At 42.0% G+C, this 17663-nt stretch overlaps 1 protein-coding gene across 1 annotated transcript; it reads left to right on the forward strand.

The window, feature by feature from the left end:
• Nucleotides 1–362: 362 nt before the first annotated feature.
• LOC105037516 (pentatricopeptide repeat-containing protein At1g43980, mitochondrial) lies at nucleotides 363–3347 on the forward strand. The gene has a single exon (XM_010913173.4). The coding sequence runs from the start codon at nucleotides 688–690 to the stop codon at nucleotides 2614–2616; it is 1929 nt and encodes a 642-aa protein (XP_010911475.1). The 5' UTR covers nucleotides 363–687; the 3' UTR covers nucleotides 2617–3347.
• Nucleotides 3348–17663: the final 14316 nt, after the last annotated feature.

The raw sequence follows: 17663 nt of genomic DNA on the forward strand, positions 1-17663 counted from the left end.
ATGCTCGGCCACAGGAAGTAACCCAATCAATGGTGTTGTTTGCCTCTCAAAAGATATGCTAAATAGACACAACAATGAAGTCATGTAGAAAAATCTATACGTCACGAAAGAGCGGATGGGCCTTCAGTCACTCCATATCGTCTCAGATCTATCACAGTGACACAATCTCCTTCAATGAGGATCCTCTCCGTCCGAAACTTTTGCTTGGGATAGATAACATCTTGACGTTCAGTTTTCAGGATGGAAGGCTCAAAGAGATATGGGCCCTCCATCATTAGTAGTCTGATGTTCGAATTTCGAATGATAAAATCAACATCACTTAACTCCTCTCTAATACTGCCATCCTGACATATACTGAAGAAGAGGGCTTTCAAAAAATTAAAAAAATCTTTCAAGTCGTTGCAAAAATAGTAAGGGAGCCTCGTTGGAGGCATCATAGGTCACGAAGCCTACGAGGGAAGAAATCTTGAGAAAGAAAGGGTGTTTTTCTTTTTCCCTCTTTTTTTTTTTTTTAATTTTACCTTTTGAGAAAAGAAAAGAAGGCACCCCAGCCAATCCCTCTCTCCTCCACACCGAACTCCAAATGGGAAGAGGAAACTACCAGATGGAAGAAGAAAGGAAGCATCGGAAGACAATAAAAAATGGGGTGCCCTCCCTCCCCTCATAAATCGCACATCTTAGCCCCTAATGATCGTTTCCCCTCCAAACCTTGGACCTATCAAAAAATTCGATGTTTCCTCCTTTTCTATCCTCATTGGCCGCTGCACCTCTCTCAACTCCCTCCCCTCCGCCCAAACCCTCCACTCCAACCTCATCAAAACCGGCCTCCACCGCCACACATTCCTCGCCAACCGCCTCCTCGACCTCTACTCTCGCCTCGGCTCCACCACCTCCGCCTTCCAAGTCTTCGACGAAATCCCCTCCAAGAACACCTTCTCGTTTAACATTCTTCTCGCTCTCCTCTCCAAGACCGGCCGCATTCGAGATGCCCGCCAGCTCTTCGAAGAAATGCCCCAGCGGGATACCGTCAGCTGGAATTCCATCATCTCCGCGTACATCTCCAATGGCTTGTTCGCCGAGGCCTTTGAACTTCTGTACAAAATGCAAGACCTCGGAGCGAGGTTCAGTGAGTACACGCTGTCCCTCGCTGCCTCCTGTGTCTCCGATGCTCGGCACGCCAAACAAGTGCATGGGTTTCTCATCCGCAGTGGCTTGAATTCATCGAACAACGTGATGGACAATGCGCTTATCGATATGTATGGAAGGGTTGGAGTCATCAGTTATGCTTGCGGTGTCTTTCGAGCCATGGAGGACCTCGATGTCATCTCTTGGAATTCGATGATCTCGGTCTATGGCAACTCAGGTCATGGTGAGAAGGCATTGGAGTGTTTTCGTTCGATGAGGGCTCACGGGTTTCCAATTGATGAGTTCACGGTGTCGTCGGTGATCCATGCCTGCGCGGATCTTGGGCATTTGGCCGAGGGTGAGCAACTTCTGGCCCAGTGCTTCAAGATGGGATTCCTTTCGAATTCTGTAGTTTCTAGTGCTGTTATTGACCTGTATTCCATGTGTGGCAGACTGGAGAATTCGATTCGGCTCTTCGAAGAAATGGACAGATGGGATTCAGCCCTCTGCAATTCCATGGTATCAACCTACGCCCGTATCAGGCTTGTGCATGAAGCTCGGAGTCTCTTTGTGGTGGCTCTGAGGAAGGAAATGAGGCCGACGGGATTCACCTTTGCAAGTATTCTGTGCTCAAGTTCCTGTTTTGGGTTGACTGAGCAGGGAACACAGATCCACTGTTGGGTTTTTAAATTGGGTTTTGAGGCAGATTTGATTGTTTCTAGTGCTCTTGTAGACATGTATACTAAGTTAGGATCGGCGGAATCGGCTTTGAAAATTTTTTCAGCAATGGCTACCAGGGACTTGGTCTTCTGGAATACCATGATCATGGGCTTAGCTCGAAATGGGCAAGGCACAGAAGCTCTAAGAATTTTCAAACAAATGCAAGACAGTGGTACCCAACCTGATAGAATTACTCTGGTTGGTGTTTTGTCTGCTTGCAGTCATGAAGGCTTGGTCCATGAAGGAAAGAGAATATTTTCATCCATGGAGAAGAAATACGGGGTGGTACGAGGCCTCGAGCACTATAACTGCATGGTGGACATGATGGGCCAAGCAGGAAGGCTGAGAGAGGCAATGGAGATTATAGAGACCATGCCTCACAAGCCTACTGCAGCAACATGGGAATTGCTTCTTGAAGCTTGCAGGATTCACGGGAACATGCAGCTAGAAGAAATAGTTGCAGAGAAAGTGATGGAGTTGGAGCCTTGCTCATCAGTTCCTTATTTTGTATTAGCTCGGGTGTATGGTACGAGAGGGAGGTGGGAGAGCATGGCTCGAGTGTGGAAGACCATGGGAGATAGAGGTGTGAAGAAGGTTGGTGGATGCAGTTGGATTTGCATTAGAAATCTCATCTTCATTTTTACTTCTGACCAGATATTGCATTATGGAGGGGAAGACACATACTTGATGTTACGTTTGTTGTGTTGGGAGATGGTGGGTGAGGGATATGTTCCCGAACAGCATGAAGAAATGGAAGATCAAGAAAAGTGAGGCTGATAATGCATTGCTGGATGTCTTTTTGATGGATTGAAGCGAAATACTGACCTTCATGGATGCTAATTTTCAGGCTATTTTTGTGTTTGGTATTCCTTGAAGTGGAAAATAGTGAACGACCTTTGTCCTAAACTCCAGGGAACTTTCACATGGTTGGTTGAGCTCATCTTTCAGGCTGAGTGGAGGAGAATTTTAGGCATCAGATTATCATTCTGGTGCTTATGGAAAGGAAGGTGGCTATTGGCATACTTACTGATATAAGCCACTGGAAAATGTTTGCTTTTAACTTGCTTGTTGGTTGATGGATGGTCAATCAATTTGGATTATCTTAACAATGGCTTGGAAGGAGAATTGCTTGTTACATTTCAAAACCGACAACATTGACACCTCCAAGATTACACTTCCATTGCAAGTCTAGAGAACCAGAGAACATGCATCATGAATGAAAGGGAGAATTAAACTAGGTCAAGCAACAGCTTCTTGTACATTACCTAAAGGTTGTCACTGAAGCATTAAATTTTTTTCAGAAGGGGAATGTCACTATAGATTGGAACCGGAAGATACGTCCTAGGAAACTTGCAGACATTTTGGATGAAGTGGGTGATATCCTATCCTCCACAGCTATTGGTTGCCTGCTTATCCAACACTGTTGGCACTTTCGGCAGCATACCGAGAACTGGCCTTGTAAATGGTTCTCTGTTTAACGTACGCTTTCATTATTGTAGCAATTCTTGTTGTATACGCAAAATACTCATTTTATATCTACACACTAAGGATGGAGAGAGCCCATTTGATTTATTGTACCACAAGATTTTACAGATCAATCATCAGGAATTGGTTCAAGAAGTGAAGTATAGAGGATCATAACACTTCTCACGAAAAAAGAGCCAAAAAGAGACACTATGTTTCGTATACTATTGTTAGGAGTATTTCGGAATGGGCCGATGATGTATGAAGATTCAAGTCCATTATGACTTATCGGATCCATATCAGCGTCTCTCAAGCGGCCTAATTATTGTGGTTTGTCCGACCACTGGTCGGCGAATGTCTATCTCCACCCTGGGTCAAAGGCTATTCTGTCCAACCCCTCGTACGCATGTTCTTGATCCGACTCTAATCTAAAAGAGCTAGTCGGAGTGCACATCTTAAGCAGTGCAATCGCATAATTGATTATGATTCGTCCGACCCCTAGTCGGTATGTGCCTGGTCCAACCCCCAATCAGCTAGCTTTTGATCCGACCCCTAGTCGAATGGTTCTTTATCTGAATCCTAAAAAGAAAAAGTTTGGTTCGACCCTTGATCGGAGAACTTGCTGATCGATCTCCAGCCGCATCCGATCCTTACTCAGTTTGTATATCGAAACAATCTTTGATTAGCATAACAACTGCGAGTCGGCTAGTCTTCCAATCAATCCATCTAACCGAGTCTTGGTCGGAAAACTATCAGTCCCAACTCCTAGTCGGTTGGCAACTGGCTTCGAGCCTTAGTCGGCACACCACACACTCTGATCTCTACTCGGAAGCAGATTGATCAGGCTCAGATTCAAAAGACAGGCACCAACTAACCACAACTGTCAATCCTATCTGAGTACAACCGTCTGATCCTGAGAATTTTGCAGGTACAATCGTTTGATTCTGAGAATCACAACCAAATAACTGCACCAGATTCGTCCAGTTTGTGTTCCAAGAGTGGTTACACAGCCGTCTCTTCTATAAATACTCAAACTCTGAGAATCCAGATAAGCAATCCATCTCATGGAGTTAAAAACTCTACTCTCTGTTTGCGCATTCTGACTTGAGCGTCAGAGGGTCTTCGTCAGAGCACAATCCTCCGATCCAAATTTTTTTTGTAGGTTGCTCCAATGCTGCACCTCCTTGTCTTCCAACGTCAACCAGAAACAAGCCGCAATAGATAAAGGACCGAATCTCAGGTCCTATAAAAAGAAGCAAATAAGTTAGAAACTCTTAATGATGGCTCCATGTAGAACTTCCTCTTGGTGAACCAATACCTCTACCTCCTAGCAGATGCAAAATGAAGTAAACCACTCTGCTCCTGCACCTCTAGCAACGGCAGAAGTTCCTACACCGGTATAGCAACCAGCGGCGGTGACCGTGGAGCAATTCAATTTGCCTTTCCAATAGGTGCAACAACTTACGGCTGTGGTTTAGGCAGTGATCCAACCTCCCCAGCACCACAACAGTGAATCAAACCCCAATCCCTCTGGCCCAGCAACCGATGGCAAATCAGACCCAAGTACCAAGAAGACTGCGATCTTCGAGTCCTCAGTCGGGGCATGATTCAACCCTCGACCGACGATCTTCTCTGCGTTCTGAAATGCATATCAATCGAGATGTGGAAGTCGAGTGAAGACTTCGAGAAATACATTGGAAGATCCAGCAGATTTGCAACAACCTGTCAGCACCATCCGACAGGTTTGATTCCAAACTGCTTTTTGTGGTGAGTATTCTTCAGAAACATATCCCACCAAACTTCAAGGTTCTTTAGCTGGAGAGCTACGATGGGACCATAGACCCTGCCGATTATGTCAACAGCTTTCGAGCAGTCATGCTTCTTCAGAAAACCTTCGATGCTATCCTATGCTGAGCCTTCCCCTCCACTTTGAAGGGGGCAGCTCGACATTAGTATTCTAGTCTGAAGCCGGCTTCTATTCATTATTTTCGACAGCTAAGTCAAGCCTTTGCTGTCCATTTCATCACCAGTCGGCGATAACAGAAATACTCGGACTATCTCCAAACCATCAAACAGAAGGAGGGCAAGTCCATTCGATCTTACGTAGTTCGGTTCAACAGAACTATGTTGGAAGTCTGCGACCTAGATCATTCGATCACAATGTTCATCCTGAAGGATGGATTGTTGATAGACGATTTTAAAAAGTCACTGTTGAAGATTTTTTTTCAAAATTTTTCAAAAATGTTGGCTCCGACAGAGAAATATGCTCGATTAAAAAATTTTCTGACAGAAGAAATCGCTCGAATAACCTCAACTATGGGGAATCAAGAGTAAAATGGGATTCACTTGCTCAAATAAAATGGTAAAAATCGCCGCCACTCAAGATCTCTATCGAGGAGAAGGAATATTTCATCAAGTAGGAATTGTTTACCTTTGAGACGATTCGATGATCTCATTCCTTTGAATACTTCTAGGAGAGAGATTTTGATGGAGGTGCGAACCGAGCTGCCTCTGCCTTCAAAGATGCGAACAAGCCCAGGGCACCGCGATCCAAACAAATATTGCCTCTATCATTGTGATTATGATCATGATACCAAAGATTGTTACTAGCTCAAAGAGAAAATTGAGCGTTTGATCCAAGAAGGGAGGCTGGATCAGTTCATTCGATGATAAGGTCCTCCACATTGATATCCTCTAAGGACGGGTAGTAGCAGTGGTATGTCCCGCGCTTCAGCAGCGACAGCGCCAGCCTCCTTAGCCTCAACCTTAACTGACACCAGTGCAACCACAGGCGAAGGGGCAGGCGGTAACAGAAGATCGACCCCTACGGGGTGAAATTTATATGATAACTAGAGGATCATCTGGATCGATGGAGCCGCATGCGGCAAAGAGGCCTCGGCTCGAAGAGCCAATAATCTTCACCGAACAAGATGCTGAAGGTGTACAAATTCTGCATAATGATGTGGTGGTTATTATTGCTAATATCGCCGACCATAATTTACATCGTATTTTTATTGATAATGAAAGTTCTATCGATATTTTATATTTTATTGTTTTCACTGCAATGAGATTTGTTCCAAAACAGTTAAATAAATTCAATACTTCGATCCAAGATTTCTTCGAAAGTTCGATAATTCTGGAGGAAACCATCAGACTGCTCCTTACGGTGGGAACCAAACCCAGGTAGGTGACCATCCACGTTGATTTCTTTGTGCTTAACCTACCGTCAACTTACAATGCAATACTTGGCCGACCAAGTCTAGGGGTGCTGAAGGCTGTGGTGTCGAGCTACCACTTGATGATGAAGTTTCCGACGGAAGCTGGAGTGAGACAAGTCCGAGGCAATCAAGCCATGGCCCGATAGTATTTCATTGCTAAGCTACGGGCGGAGGAACAGCCGATGGCACCCCAACCTAGCTGGGGAGTCGGTGGTCCCTCTGAGGAAAGAAAATCCCCATCAAACTATGAAAATCGGATCATCCATAGATCAGATAACCAAAACTCGACTAATTGCCCTTTTACAGAAAAATACAGACCTGTTCACTTGGACGGTGGTAGATCTGCCTGGCATAGACCTGGACGTGATGACCCATCACTTGGGAGTGGATTCGACCTTCCATCCTATAAAGCAGAAGAAGAGAAGCTTTACCCCAAAGCGTCAGAAAGCAACTACTGAGGAAGTGGACAAGTTGGTCAAGGTCGGCTTCGTCCGAGAAGTAATGTACCCTAATTGGCTCGTCAATGTGGTGCTAGTCAAGAAGACGAACGAAAAATGACGCATGTGCATTGATTTCACTAACCTAAATAAAGTCTGTCCCAAAGATAGCTATCCTCTCCCTCGGATAGATCAATTGGTGGATGCCACTTCTGGGCACGAGCTTCTTACCTTCATGGATGCCTTCTTCGATTATAGCCAAATCCAGATGGCACCTGAGGATGAAGAGAAAACGATCTTTATTACTGACTCTGGGCTTTACTGTTACAGGATAAAACCCTTTGGGCTAAAGAATGCCAGGGCAATATACCAGCGACTAGTGAATAAGGTATTCAAAGATCAAATTGATCACAATATGGAGGTCTATATGAATGATATGTTAGTAAAAAATCAAGCCACCTAGATCACATAGCTGACCTCCAAAAAATCTTTAGCACCCTATGCTGATTTCAGATGCGGTTGAATCCCACAAAATGTGCCTTCAAAGTTAGCTCTAAAAAGTTCTTCGAATTTATGATCTCCCGATGAGAAATTGAGATGAATCTAGAGAAGATTAAGGCAATTCTAGAGATGTCTCCACCAAAAAATGTAAAAGAAGTCTAGTGCCTCACTGGAAGGATCACCACACCCAGTCGTTTTGTCTCCAGATCGGTTGAGAGATATTTACCTTTCTTCCAAACTCTCAAGCGATCGAAGGACTTCCAATGAATGATTGAGTGTCAGAAAGTGTTTGAGGAGTTAAAGCAGTACGTTAGCTCGGCACCCTTGCTTACAAAATCCCAACCTGGAGAAGAATTGCTCCTCTATCTTGCCATATCTCCGGTAGCAATTAGTTCGGTTCTTATCTGAGAAGAATGATGAATCCAAAAATTAGTGTATTACTTAAATAAAGTCCTTCAAGATGCAGAGACCAGGTACACAATGTTGAAAAAATTAATATTCGCTCTAGTCATCACGGTAAAGAAGCTCCGATCATATTTTCAAGCTCATACAATAGTATTGCTCATGAATCAGCCGATCAAAGCAGTCTTCTATTGTCTGAACATGTCAGGACGGGTTGCAAAATGGGCCTTACAGCTCTCCGAGTTTGACATTAAGTTCCGCCAAAGTTTTTCAATTAAAGCTTAGGTCTTGACGAATTTCGTCCTTGAGTGCACCATCCCTGATGAGGAGGGCTCGGAGGCTACGGAGGATAGCTCAATAGCGCTAAAGAAATAAATAAATATGAACCCTGATCTGGAAGATCAGTAGATTCTTTATATGTATGGGTCTTTCAATTCATCGAGATCAGGAGCTGGAATTATCTTAACTGGATCGGAAGGTGATATGGCTGAGTACGCTCTGCAGTTTGAATTTTCAGCCACCAACAACGAAGCAGAATATGAGGCTTTAATTGCTGAGTTCAGACTTGCAAAGGATGTGAGAGCTAAACACTTGAAGGTCTTCAGTAACTCTCAACTGGTGACGGGACAAGTCAAGGGCGAACATGAAGCTCGAGAGAAAATTATGAAGAGGTACCTCGAAAAGGTGAAAGAACTGACTCTATCTTTTCTAAGTTTTAATATCCAACAGATAACTCAAACATAAAATATACGGACGGATGTGCTGTCAAAGCTAGCAGTCTTTCTATCATCCAAATTTGAAGAGAAATTTATATCGAGATATGGAGAACCTCAAGCCTGGAAGAACTTCTTGCTGTCCAATAGATTGATGAAGAGCCTTGCTGGATCGACCCCTTACTAAAGTACCTCAGGTCAGATGAATTACCACCTGATGCAGGAAAGCTCGAAAAATCCACAAGCCGGTTGCCTGCTATATGCTTCATGATGACAAGCTGTATAAGCAGTCCTTCTCTTTTTTACTTCTGAGGTGTCTGCGATCGTCCGAAGCAGACTATGCACTAAGAGAGGTCCACGAGGAGATTTATGAAAATCATTTAGGCACAAAAACTCTTTCTTACAAAATCCTCCGACAAGGCTATTATTGCCTTTCGATGTAAAAGGATGCCTCTGATTTTGTCAAAAGATACGATCGCTGTCAGAAGATTTCTAATATTCAGCATCAACCAACGGTGCCCCTTACTCCTATCGTCACTCCGTAGCCTTTCGCTCAGTGGAGAATGGACATTTTGAGTCTCTTTCCTCAAACCTCAGGTTAGCGCAAATTCCTCCTGGTAGCCATTGATTACTTCACAAAATAGGTAGAGGCCGAGCTCTTAGCCCGTATAACAGAGATTAAGGTTAAAAACTTCATCTGAAAATCCATTATTTGCCGCTATGGTCTTTCGAGAGTGCTGATTGACAATGGCAGGCAGTTCAGCGGCTCCCGACTTTGAGTTTTTTGTGAAGACCTTGCAATTGAACAATGCTTCACTTCAGTTGGACACCCATAAGCAAATGGAGAGGCTGAAGTGACGAACAGGACTCTCTTGCAAGGTCTGAAGGCTAGACTGAATCGGACTGGGGGGGTCCTGGGCGGACGAGCTGTATCATGTATTGTAGGCATACCGAATAACTCAAAGGATTCCGATCGAAGAAATTTCATTCAACCTTACATTCAGAACCGAAGCAGTTATACCGATTGAGATCGGGCTTTCTTCTCTCAGGATCGAGGAGTACAATAAGGCACCAACTCAGAATGATTACGAACCAACCTTGACTTGGTTGAGAAGAGTAGGAAATGAGCTACCGTGCGAATGGCCTCCTACCGACAAAGGGTGGCCAAATACTATAATTTCCAAGTCAAATCTAAGGAATTTCGAGTCGACGATCTGGTGCTGCGGCGCACTAAAGTCTCATGGGCTATGGAGCAGAAAAAACTATCGCCTAATTGAAAAGGTCCTTATCCAGTGGATGAGATAGTACGTTCCGAAACTTATAAACTGAGGCAACTTGATGGAACTTCACTCTAAAGACCATGGAACTCAGCTAACCTCCGCATATATTATTAGTGATATTGTAATTTTACTAAAGTATATGTATGAATGAACGCTCCAATTTGTCAACATCGGCACTTCTACATATAAGTGAGAGTAATACCAATGAGGGACTTATATTTAAACTCGATCTTTGATCAGTCTTGAAATGTTAAAAGTCTTTAATCAGCTTATATTGAAACTCAAACTTTGATCGATCTTGAGATGTTAAAAATTTTTGATCAGCTTATATTTAAACTCGACCTTTGATCGGCCTTGAGATGTTAAAAGCTTTTGATCAGCTTATATTGAAACTTGATCTTGAGATGTTAAAAATTTTTGATCAGCTTATATTAAAACTCAACCTTCGATCGGTCTTGAGATGTTAAAAGTCTTTGATTAGTTTATATTGAAACTCGATCTTTGATCGGTCTTGAGATGCTAAAAATCTTTGATCAATTTATATTGAAACTCGATCTTTGATCGATCTTGAGATGCTAAAAATCTTTGATCGGCTTATATATAAACTCGATCTTTGGTCGGCCTAGAAATTCTAAAAGTCTGAGATTGGCTATAACTATCCTTATTCTAGCATCGAAGGTACAAAGAAGGTACCAATGCATAACCTGAAGACTTGCATCATATAGCTACTCCCTCAACCTGATTTTCAGACTCGAGAATAAGGGGGTAGTATTATGAAGATTGAAATTTTGTTAAGTTAAAGCTTTTACGATGATCATGTAGAGCCAGCGTGATTCAAAAAATAACAACATGAAAAAAAAAAAAAAAAAATGAGTGTGTGGTTGAAAAAGTTATTACTTTATTTCAACAAAAAGAATTTACAAGAGTCTAGTCAGCTTTGTTTGACATTACAAAATAAAAAAAAGATAAAATGAAGAAAAGAAAAAAATTGACTACTCAGCTGGTGGGGCATCGTCGGCTGGTTGAACTTCGTTAACCTCAGAAATTACTCCATCATCAAGATCTTCGATGTGCCATGCTCTACGGAGAATTATGAATTCAAAAAATATGTAAGTATTTCCTCGCTTCTCGCATAGCTACATCAAAGCATCATCCATGTCTGTTTCAGGATTGGTCAGCTCGGACAGATCAAGTTGTAGGTACAAAATTCAAATTGTATTCCAACAAAAGCTGTAGTCGGAATAATGCCCACCAGCAAAGATCGTGTGGATCGTCGACTGAGAACTATCCATTAGCTGCTCATTAGATCGAAAAGAAGAAGCTTTTTTTCTTCCGTCAGAGATTGGTCTTTTGGTTCCCACTCTCTCGATCGAGATCTTTCACCATGGGTGATCGGAAGAGACTCTTTTGAGCCAATGTCGATGATGGGAGCAGTCACTTAGATATCTCACTGCTGTACGTCCTTGAGAGTGGCGACGATCTTCTTGCTATCCAATGTCTTTTGTAACTTTGAAATTTCTTCTCTGATGTTGCGGAGTTCATCTTGAATTTGTAATGTCCACTCGGATCTCGCCCATCCAAACTTCCGACACTTAATCAGGGACTCCAAGGTGCGAATTTTTTCATGGGCAGAGTCAAGTTGATGACGATATACAGTCAATTTTATCGCCACATCTTGAGATTTTTTTTTACTACATCAAATATCCTCTGCATCTCTTCGGCTAATCATACCTTCTTAGCACTGCATGCTATAACTCCTTGCCGAACCTCTTGTTGAAGTCCACTGACTTTTTTCTCGACCTCACCAAATTTTTTTTGAGCCTTTTGCAATCTTTTTCTCGGATCGACAGCTTTTCTTTTGAAAAAATTTAAGTTTCTTCTCCAGGCTCTTAATGTGAGCTTTAATCTTGACCGCCATCACAGGAGGAAGAAGAGTAGCCAGTAAAGGAGCAGTAGCTATCATACCGATGTCACAAATATCATTCACCAACTATGCAAATAATTAAAAATGATAAATTCAAAAAGCTCATAATTTCATTTCATTAAACAAAAGTTTCTTACAGAGATAGATAAAAAGAAAAAAAGAAAAAAAAAAGAGGGCAAAAAGTATAAGTATTTAATCTCTGATCTTCTCTTGGAGAGTATATCCGAAGGAAGCTCGGAATGACCTGCATCAGCAGTTGAAGAGGAGGGTGGCTCGGCAACATTCTCCTTCTCGAAAAAAGAAAGCTCGGAGGCAATGTGAACTTCCTCGCCATCTTCATCTTCATCTTCATCTTCATAGTCCAAGAAGCCGAGATCAAGCTTCGGATGCTCCTCCTTTATTAACTTTCGACAGTCGACGCAGCCTTCTTTGTGAGCCTGCTGAAAAATCTTCTCGTTGAAGGCCACATGGCTATTGTGGTATTCTTCAAATACCTTAAATACCTCAATCGCTCGAGCCATCTCTTCAGTGAATGTAGGTGATGCCTTGAATTTCTCGATGAAGGAGCGTTTGGCATCTTGAATGCACTCCTCGATCCTTCTCTCTGCCGCTTTCTTCCTTTTCAGGGTGAGGGCAAGATCGGACTCCACCTGTCCGAGGGCCCCTTGGAGATGCTTGACCTCAACTTCTAGTTTCTTAATTTTCACCCGAGCTACCTGGGCGTCCATCTCGGTCTCTCGCATCTGTGCCTCCCTGGACAAGCAGTCCGACAGATTGATAAGAATATGGAGCAGTTGCATTTCAAATTGACTAAGTCAGAGAAAATATGATGATTAAAAAAGAAAAGAGGGGTGACAGGATAAATGCTATACCAGATGGCCAACAGTCAAGGATAGTTTCTTCAAACTAAAAATGCTCATCTTGTCTATCTGCTCCAACTCTATCAGAATAATGGAGTTTTTGATAATTTTTCGAACTGCCTTCCAGTCTTGAAAAAATAGATCCTTCAGAATGTCGTCGGGAAGGGCCTCATCATTGTCGGCCTTCTTAAAAGACCCTGCCCGAGCAGAGGTCTTGAAATGCTAAGGTCGCTCAACGATCCTTTCTCGGGAGTTGACGGTCAGGGTCAGAGTAGGTGCAGCTGTCACCAAAACTACTCTAATCTCGGAAGAAAGTGCTTGGTCGGCAATGACAGGCTCTTGGCTGAGCTCGACAGATTTCAACTTTTTCTTTCTCTCGGTCCCGACGGCCTGAGTCTTCCTCTTCTATGGAAGAGAGGTCTTCAATTTCACAATATCCTTTGTCGAGGATTTCATTTCTACAGTTGTTCAACAAACATCGGGTTAGAGAGCTATATATATATATATATATATCTGTGTGTGTGTGTAAAAAAAGCATAAACAATCCCACTCACTCCTAGGTTCGCTAGAGGAAAGCCCTGTCGAGAAAAGAGATTCCTCGGACAAAAGCTCATCCAGATGAGGAGTGTTGCAAGACCCCTAAGTTCTTTCTTTTCCTCGGCACTCAACTCTACAAACTTCAAGGATGAAGCTTCCATCCGACCCCAGTCCAGAAGCCCCCAGTTGTCTATCAAAGCACAAGAAACAAAAAAGAAATGGCTCTTTCATTCATGAATAGATGAGAGCGCGCTAGAGACTAGGAAAGTGACACCCCTCTGGGAGGAAACATACAATCAGTCAGTGTATGGATATTTCTTTAGTATGAAGAGAGCTCGAAAAAGAAGAATCGAAAGTCAGACTCTCGTCCGAGAGCAAAGAACAAGAAACCTTATGATATATCTAAAGAAATTTGAGGATACAACATAGAAAGCAATTCCATAGAACCTAAAAAACTCAAAAATGAAGAAAAAAATAAGAAATCTAAAACCTACCTAAAGATTTTTCTCGTACACCGCTAATCGGTCTGGAGGTGGACTGTAAACTTGAGCAACAGAATCAGAAAGTTCAAGATGAAATTCATCTGGAATAGAGTGTTGGGCTCAGAGCAACTCCGGATCACTTAAGCTCAACTTGGATTGGATCTCACTGGGTCTGGCCAAAGGGTTGGTTTTGGACTTAGGATTTTTTGAATCCTTCGCTTTCTCACGCATGGGTTTTTCACTCATAGAGCTTTCAGAACCCGCCATGAAGACAAAAACCTAAGAGGAAACGAAAGGAAGAAAAACCTAGAAGAAGGAAAAAGGGACTTACCTTCATGTAAAGGATCAAGAAGAAATGACTATCTTCCGAGAACCCTTCACATGATGGAGAAGAGACACACGATGGGAAAAAAGTCCTTTACACGATGGAGAAAGAAGAAAAACTGACGGTGGGAGCTTTGGAGCAAGAAAAGTGACAAAGAGAGAGAGATTTTTGCAGGAGTCAGCAGGGTAAGAAGAAATAAAACAAAAGAAGCCGCCTCTTTGAATAGAAGGATATACGTCTCTCGGAGGATGTCAAATCAGAATGAATTCTTAAAATAGACCACACGTCAAGCCTTCATTAGCTCAAAACTGACCAACGGTCTCCACATTTAATGCGTCTCAGCAGAAAAGAGTGGCATCTGCGTAGATTTCAAAATTTTCATTATTAATTTAATAATTTTTTCATTTAAAAAATCGCACACAGATATTTAGTTTAAAAAAACTCTTCACATCTTCGACCATTCAGAATACCAAAATAAATACTTCTATAGCCCGATCAGAGCTCGAACTAGGGAGTAGGGGGTATCTGCTAGGAGTAATTTGGAATGGATCAATGATGTATGAAGATTCAAGCCCATTATAATCCATCAGGTCCATATCAGGACCTCTCAAGTGGCCTAACTGTTGTGGTTTGTCCGACTCCTGGTTGGCAAATATCCGTCCCGACCCTTGGTTGGCAATTATTTTTTTCAACCCCTCGTCAATATGTTCTTGATCCGACTTCTGATCTAAAAAAGCTAGTCGGAGTGCATACCTTAAGCAGTACATTCGCATGATTGATTATGACTCGTCCGAGCCCTAGTCGACGTGTGCCTGGTCCGACCCCTAGTCGGCTAGTCTTTGATCTGACCCCTAATCGGATGGTTCTTTGTCCGAATCCTGGACAAAAAAGGTTTGGTCAGATCCTTGATCAGAGAACTTGCTGGTCGATCTTTAATTGCATCCGATCCGTACTCAGCTTGCATATCGGAACAATCTCTGGTCAGCATAACAACTGCGAGTCGGCTAGTCTTCTGATCAATCCATCTAATTGAGCTTTGGTCGAAAAACTATCAGTACCAACTCCTAGTCGGTCGGCAACTGGCTCCGAGCCTTAGTCAGCACACCATACTCTTTGATCTCTTCTCGAAAGCAAATTGACCAGGCTCAAATTCAAAAAGCAAGCACCAACTGACCACAGCTGTCAATCCTATTTGGATGCAACTGCCTAATCTTGAGAATCTTACAGGTGCAACCGCTTGATTCGGAGAATCACAACCAAATAACCACACTAAATTTCATTAGCTTGTCTTTCAAAAAAGGTTACATAGCCGTCTCCTCTATAAATATTCAAATTTCGAGGATCCAGATAAGTAATCCATCTCAGAGAGCTAAAAATTCTGCTTCTCTATTTGTGCATTCTGACTTGAGCGTCGGAGGATCATTGCCGAAGTACAATCATCCGACTTAGACTTTTTTGCAGGTTGCTTCAATATTGCACCTTCTTGTCTTCCGACATCAACCAGAAACAAGCCGCAACACTCATCAATCAATTGATATGACAACAGATATTAAGAAGTGTTCTGGAGTTTCACGTTTACAAACTTTTTGAGTTTAGATGCAGTGGTCTGTTTCAAAGTGGCTGGTCACTTATTTTTTGAGAGAACAGTGTGGTGGATAAATTTCATCTGCCTTCTGACCTTTTAGTGATCCTACATACAGCAGCGACATATTTTTGCCCTTAAAATTTGCAGGACAGCACTATTTGTAGTGCTATCACAGGAACAAGGCTTCAAGCAATATTGAACTCCCAAGAAGTTAATTCTTACCTTCATGGGATAACAATCTTCTGTTGATAAGGTACTCTGCTATGTCACCCACTGATAATCAAAAGGTAGGTTTACCAGGTTGTGTGAACAGAACTGAAGAATTCCATGGTGTTGTCCTCAATTCTTGGATTTTTTTTTTCTTTTTTTCTGAGAAGAATTCTTGGAAGTTTATGCAGTGAATGAGCCCCTTTTTGTCTGAATCAACACCCATCCTCTAATATCACATGAAAAGGCACCTAGTTGTCTCATGGTAAACTTCACTTTTGCATAATTTCGAGCTGAGTGATCCAATGCTTAGTATCATCTCAGCAACATGTTCTTGGACATTCACCCACCAGAAGGTGCAATGAACCAAAATACACGAAATTAGATATGCATCCATTAATTAGTAGGAACTGCTTAATATCTTCCATCTACTTGTCAGAAATTACACCAGGGTCCAACCAAATTTTTAATGCATATCAAGTATGCTATTGATATGAAGACCATTGCATAAATCTCACTCTTCTTTACAATCTAGTATGCTATTGGCCAGATACACATAATTTCACAAGCAAGCCATCTCGAAGACCAAACAACCCCTTAATCTATTTTCTGCAATTTACTTCATGGTCCAACGCAACTCGCAGTACCGTACTTTTAAATATCCCATTGTTTCATTGTCCTTTCAACGCCAGCTAATGCTGATACTGAGCCTTCCATAAATCTGACTCTCTTCTTTCCACTACAATCACTTATCGCCTTAGCATCATGGTATCAACTTAAAGACAGCCGCCTACTTGCTGCCTCAATGGCTTGGATATTTTTTGATGGAGGATGAGATTATAAATCACTACTAAATATTGCCGACTTAGCAGTTTTCTTCTAACTCCTTTTTTTTTTTAAATGATGAAGGAGGTTGTAGAGACTAGGATGGGAGGAAGCCCCAGTGGAACAAGTTGACCCTTCTAACAAAGGAGGCTGCAACACCTAGAAAATTCTCTCTCACAGTGGAAGCGACTGAAATATAAAAATCAAAAATAGTCAGAACATCCAAGGAATTCTTTCACCACATTTGACTCAGGATAACAGGATGGGGTAATCACTTTCCATTGAAGAGAGAGGTCAATTCTTCAGCAACAGTGAAGTCTAAGGTTGTGTGTGGAGGTAGCCTTCCTGCCGTGACAAGTGAGCTTATCACAGCCTCAATGTAGATAAAATAACAGCAGGATTAAACTTATGATCAACAAAGTTTTGAGGAGTTATAGCCACACACTCTCTCCATCCAAACATCCAGGAAGTCGTCAAGGAGAGGTATGACCTAGCCAATAAGCTCCCAAACATCCAACCAGTATATTTTTTGGGAAGTATAACTAGTGCATGTGGGCAAGTTTGGCATCTATCATTATGGACAACTATCTGTTGATCATGTATGACAAGACGTCTGCTTCTCTTGTGGATGGAAAAACTAGAGATGTAGTGCAACATGGTGATAGCTTTGGAGGACAATCCTGGCCTTAGCCAAATCTAGCCCCACACTTGACAATGTTGATAAGATACCTGCGCCGACCAGCTAAGATTGAACTCCATTCTTATAAATGACATCCATACTAAATCAATCAAGTATCTCATGAATTATCCAATCTTATAATCAAATTGATGTAGATAAAATTTATTTTCTCAATATATATATATATATATATATATATATATATATATATATATATATATATATATATATATATATATATATATGAAATTTAGAAATAAACCATTTGTATCTGGTCCTGGAGGTGCTCGGCTTTCGAAAGAGATTTGTTGGTTTCATGAAAAGTGCTTTTTATAAAACCTGATTGTGATTATAAAGCCAGTGTTATTACTATGTTATG

This window comes from Elaeis guineensis, chromosome 1 (genome assembly GCF_000442705.2).
Source record: "Elaeis guineensis isolate ETL-2024a chromosome 1, EG11, whole genome shotgun sequence".
Classification (NCBI taxonomy): Eukaryota; Viridiplantae; Streptophyta; class Magnoliopsida; order Arecales; family Arecaceae; genus Elaeis; species Elaeis guineensis.

Excerpts from the sequence above, each read along its gene's own strand:
- LOC105037516 (XM_010913173.4), top strand. The coding sequence starts at position 688 with ATGATCGTTTCCCCTCCAAACCTTGGACCTATCAAAAAATTCGATGTT.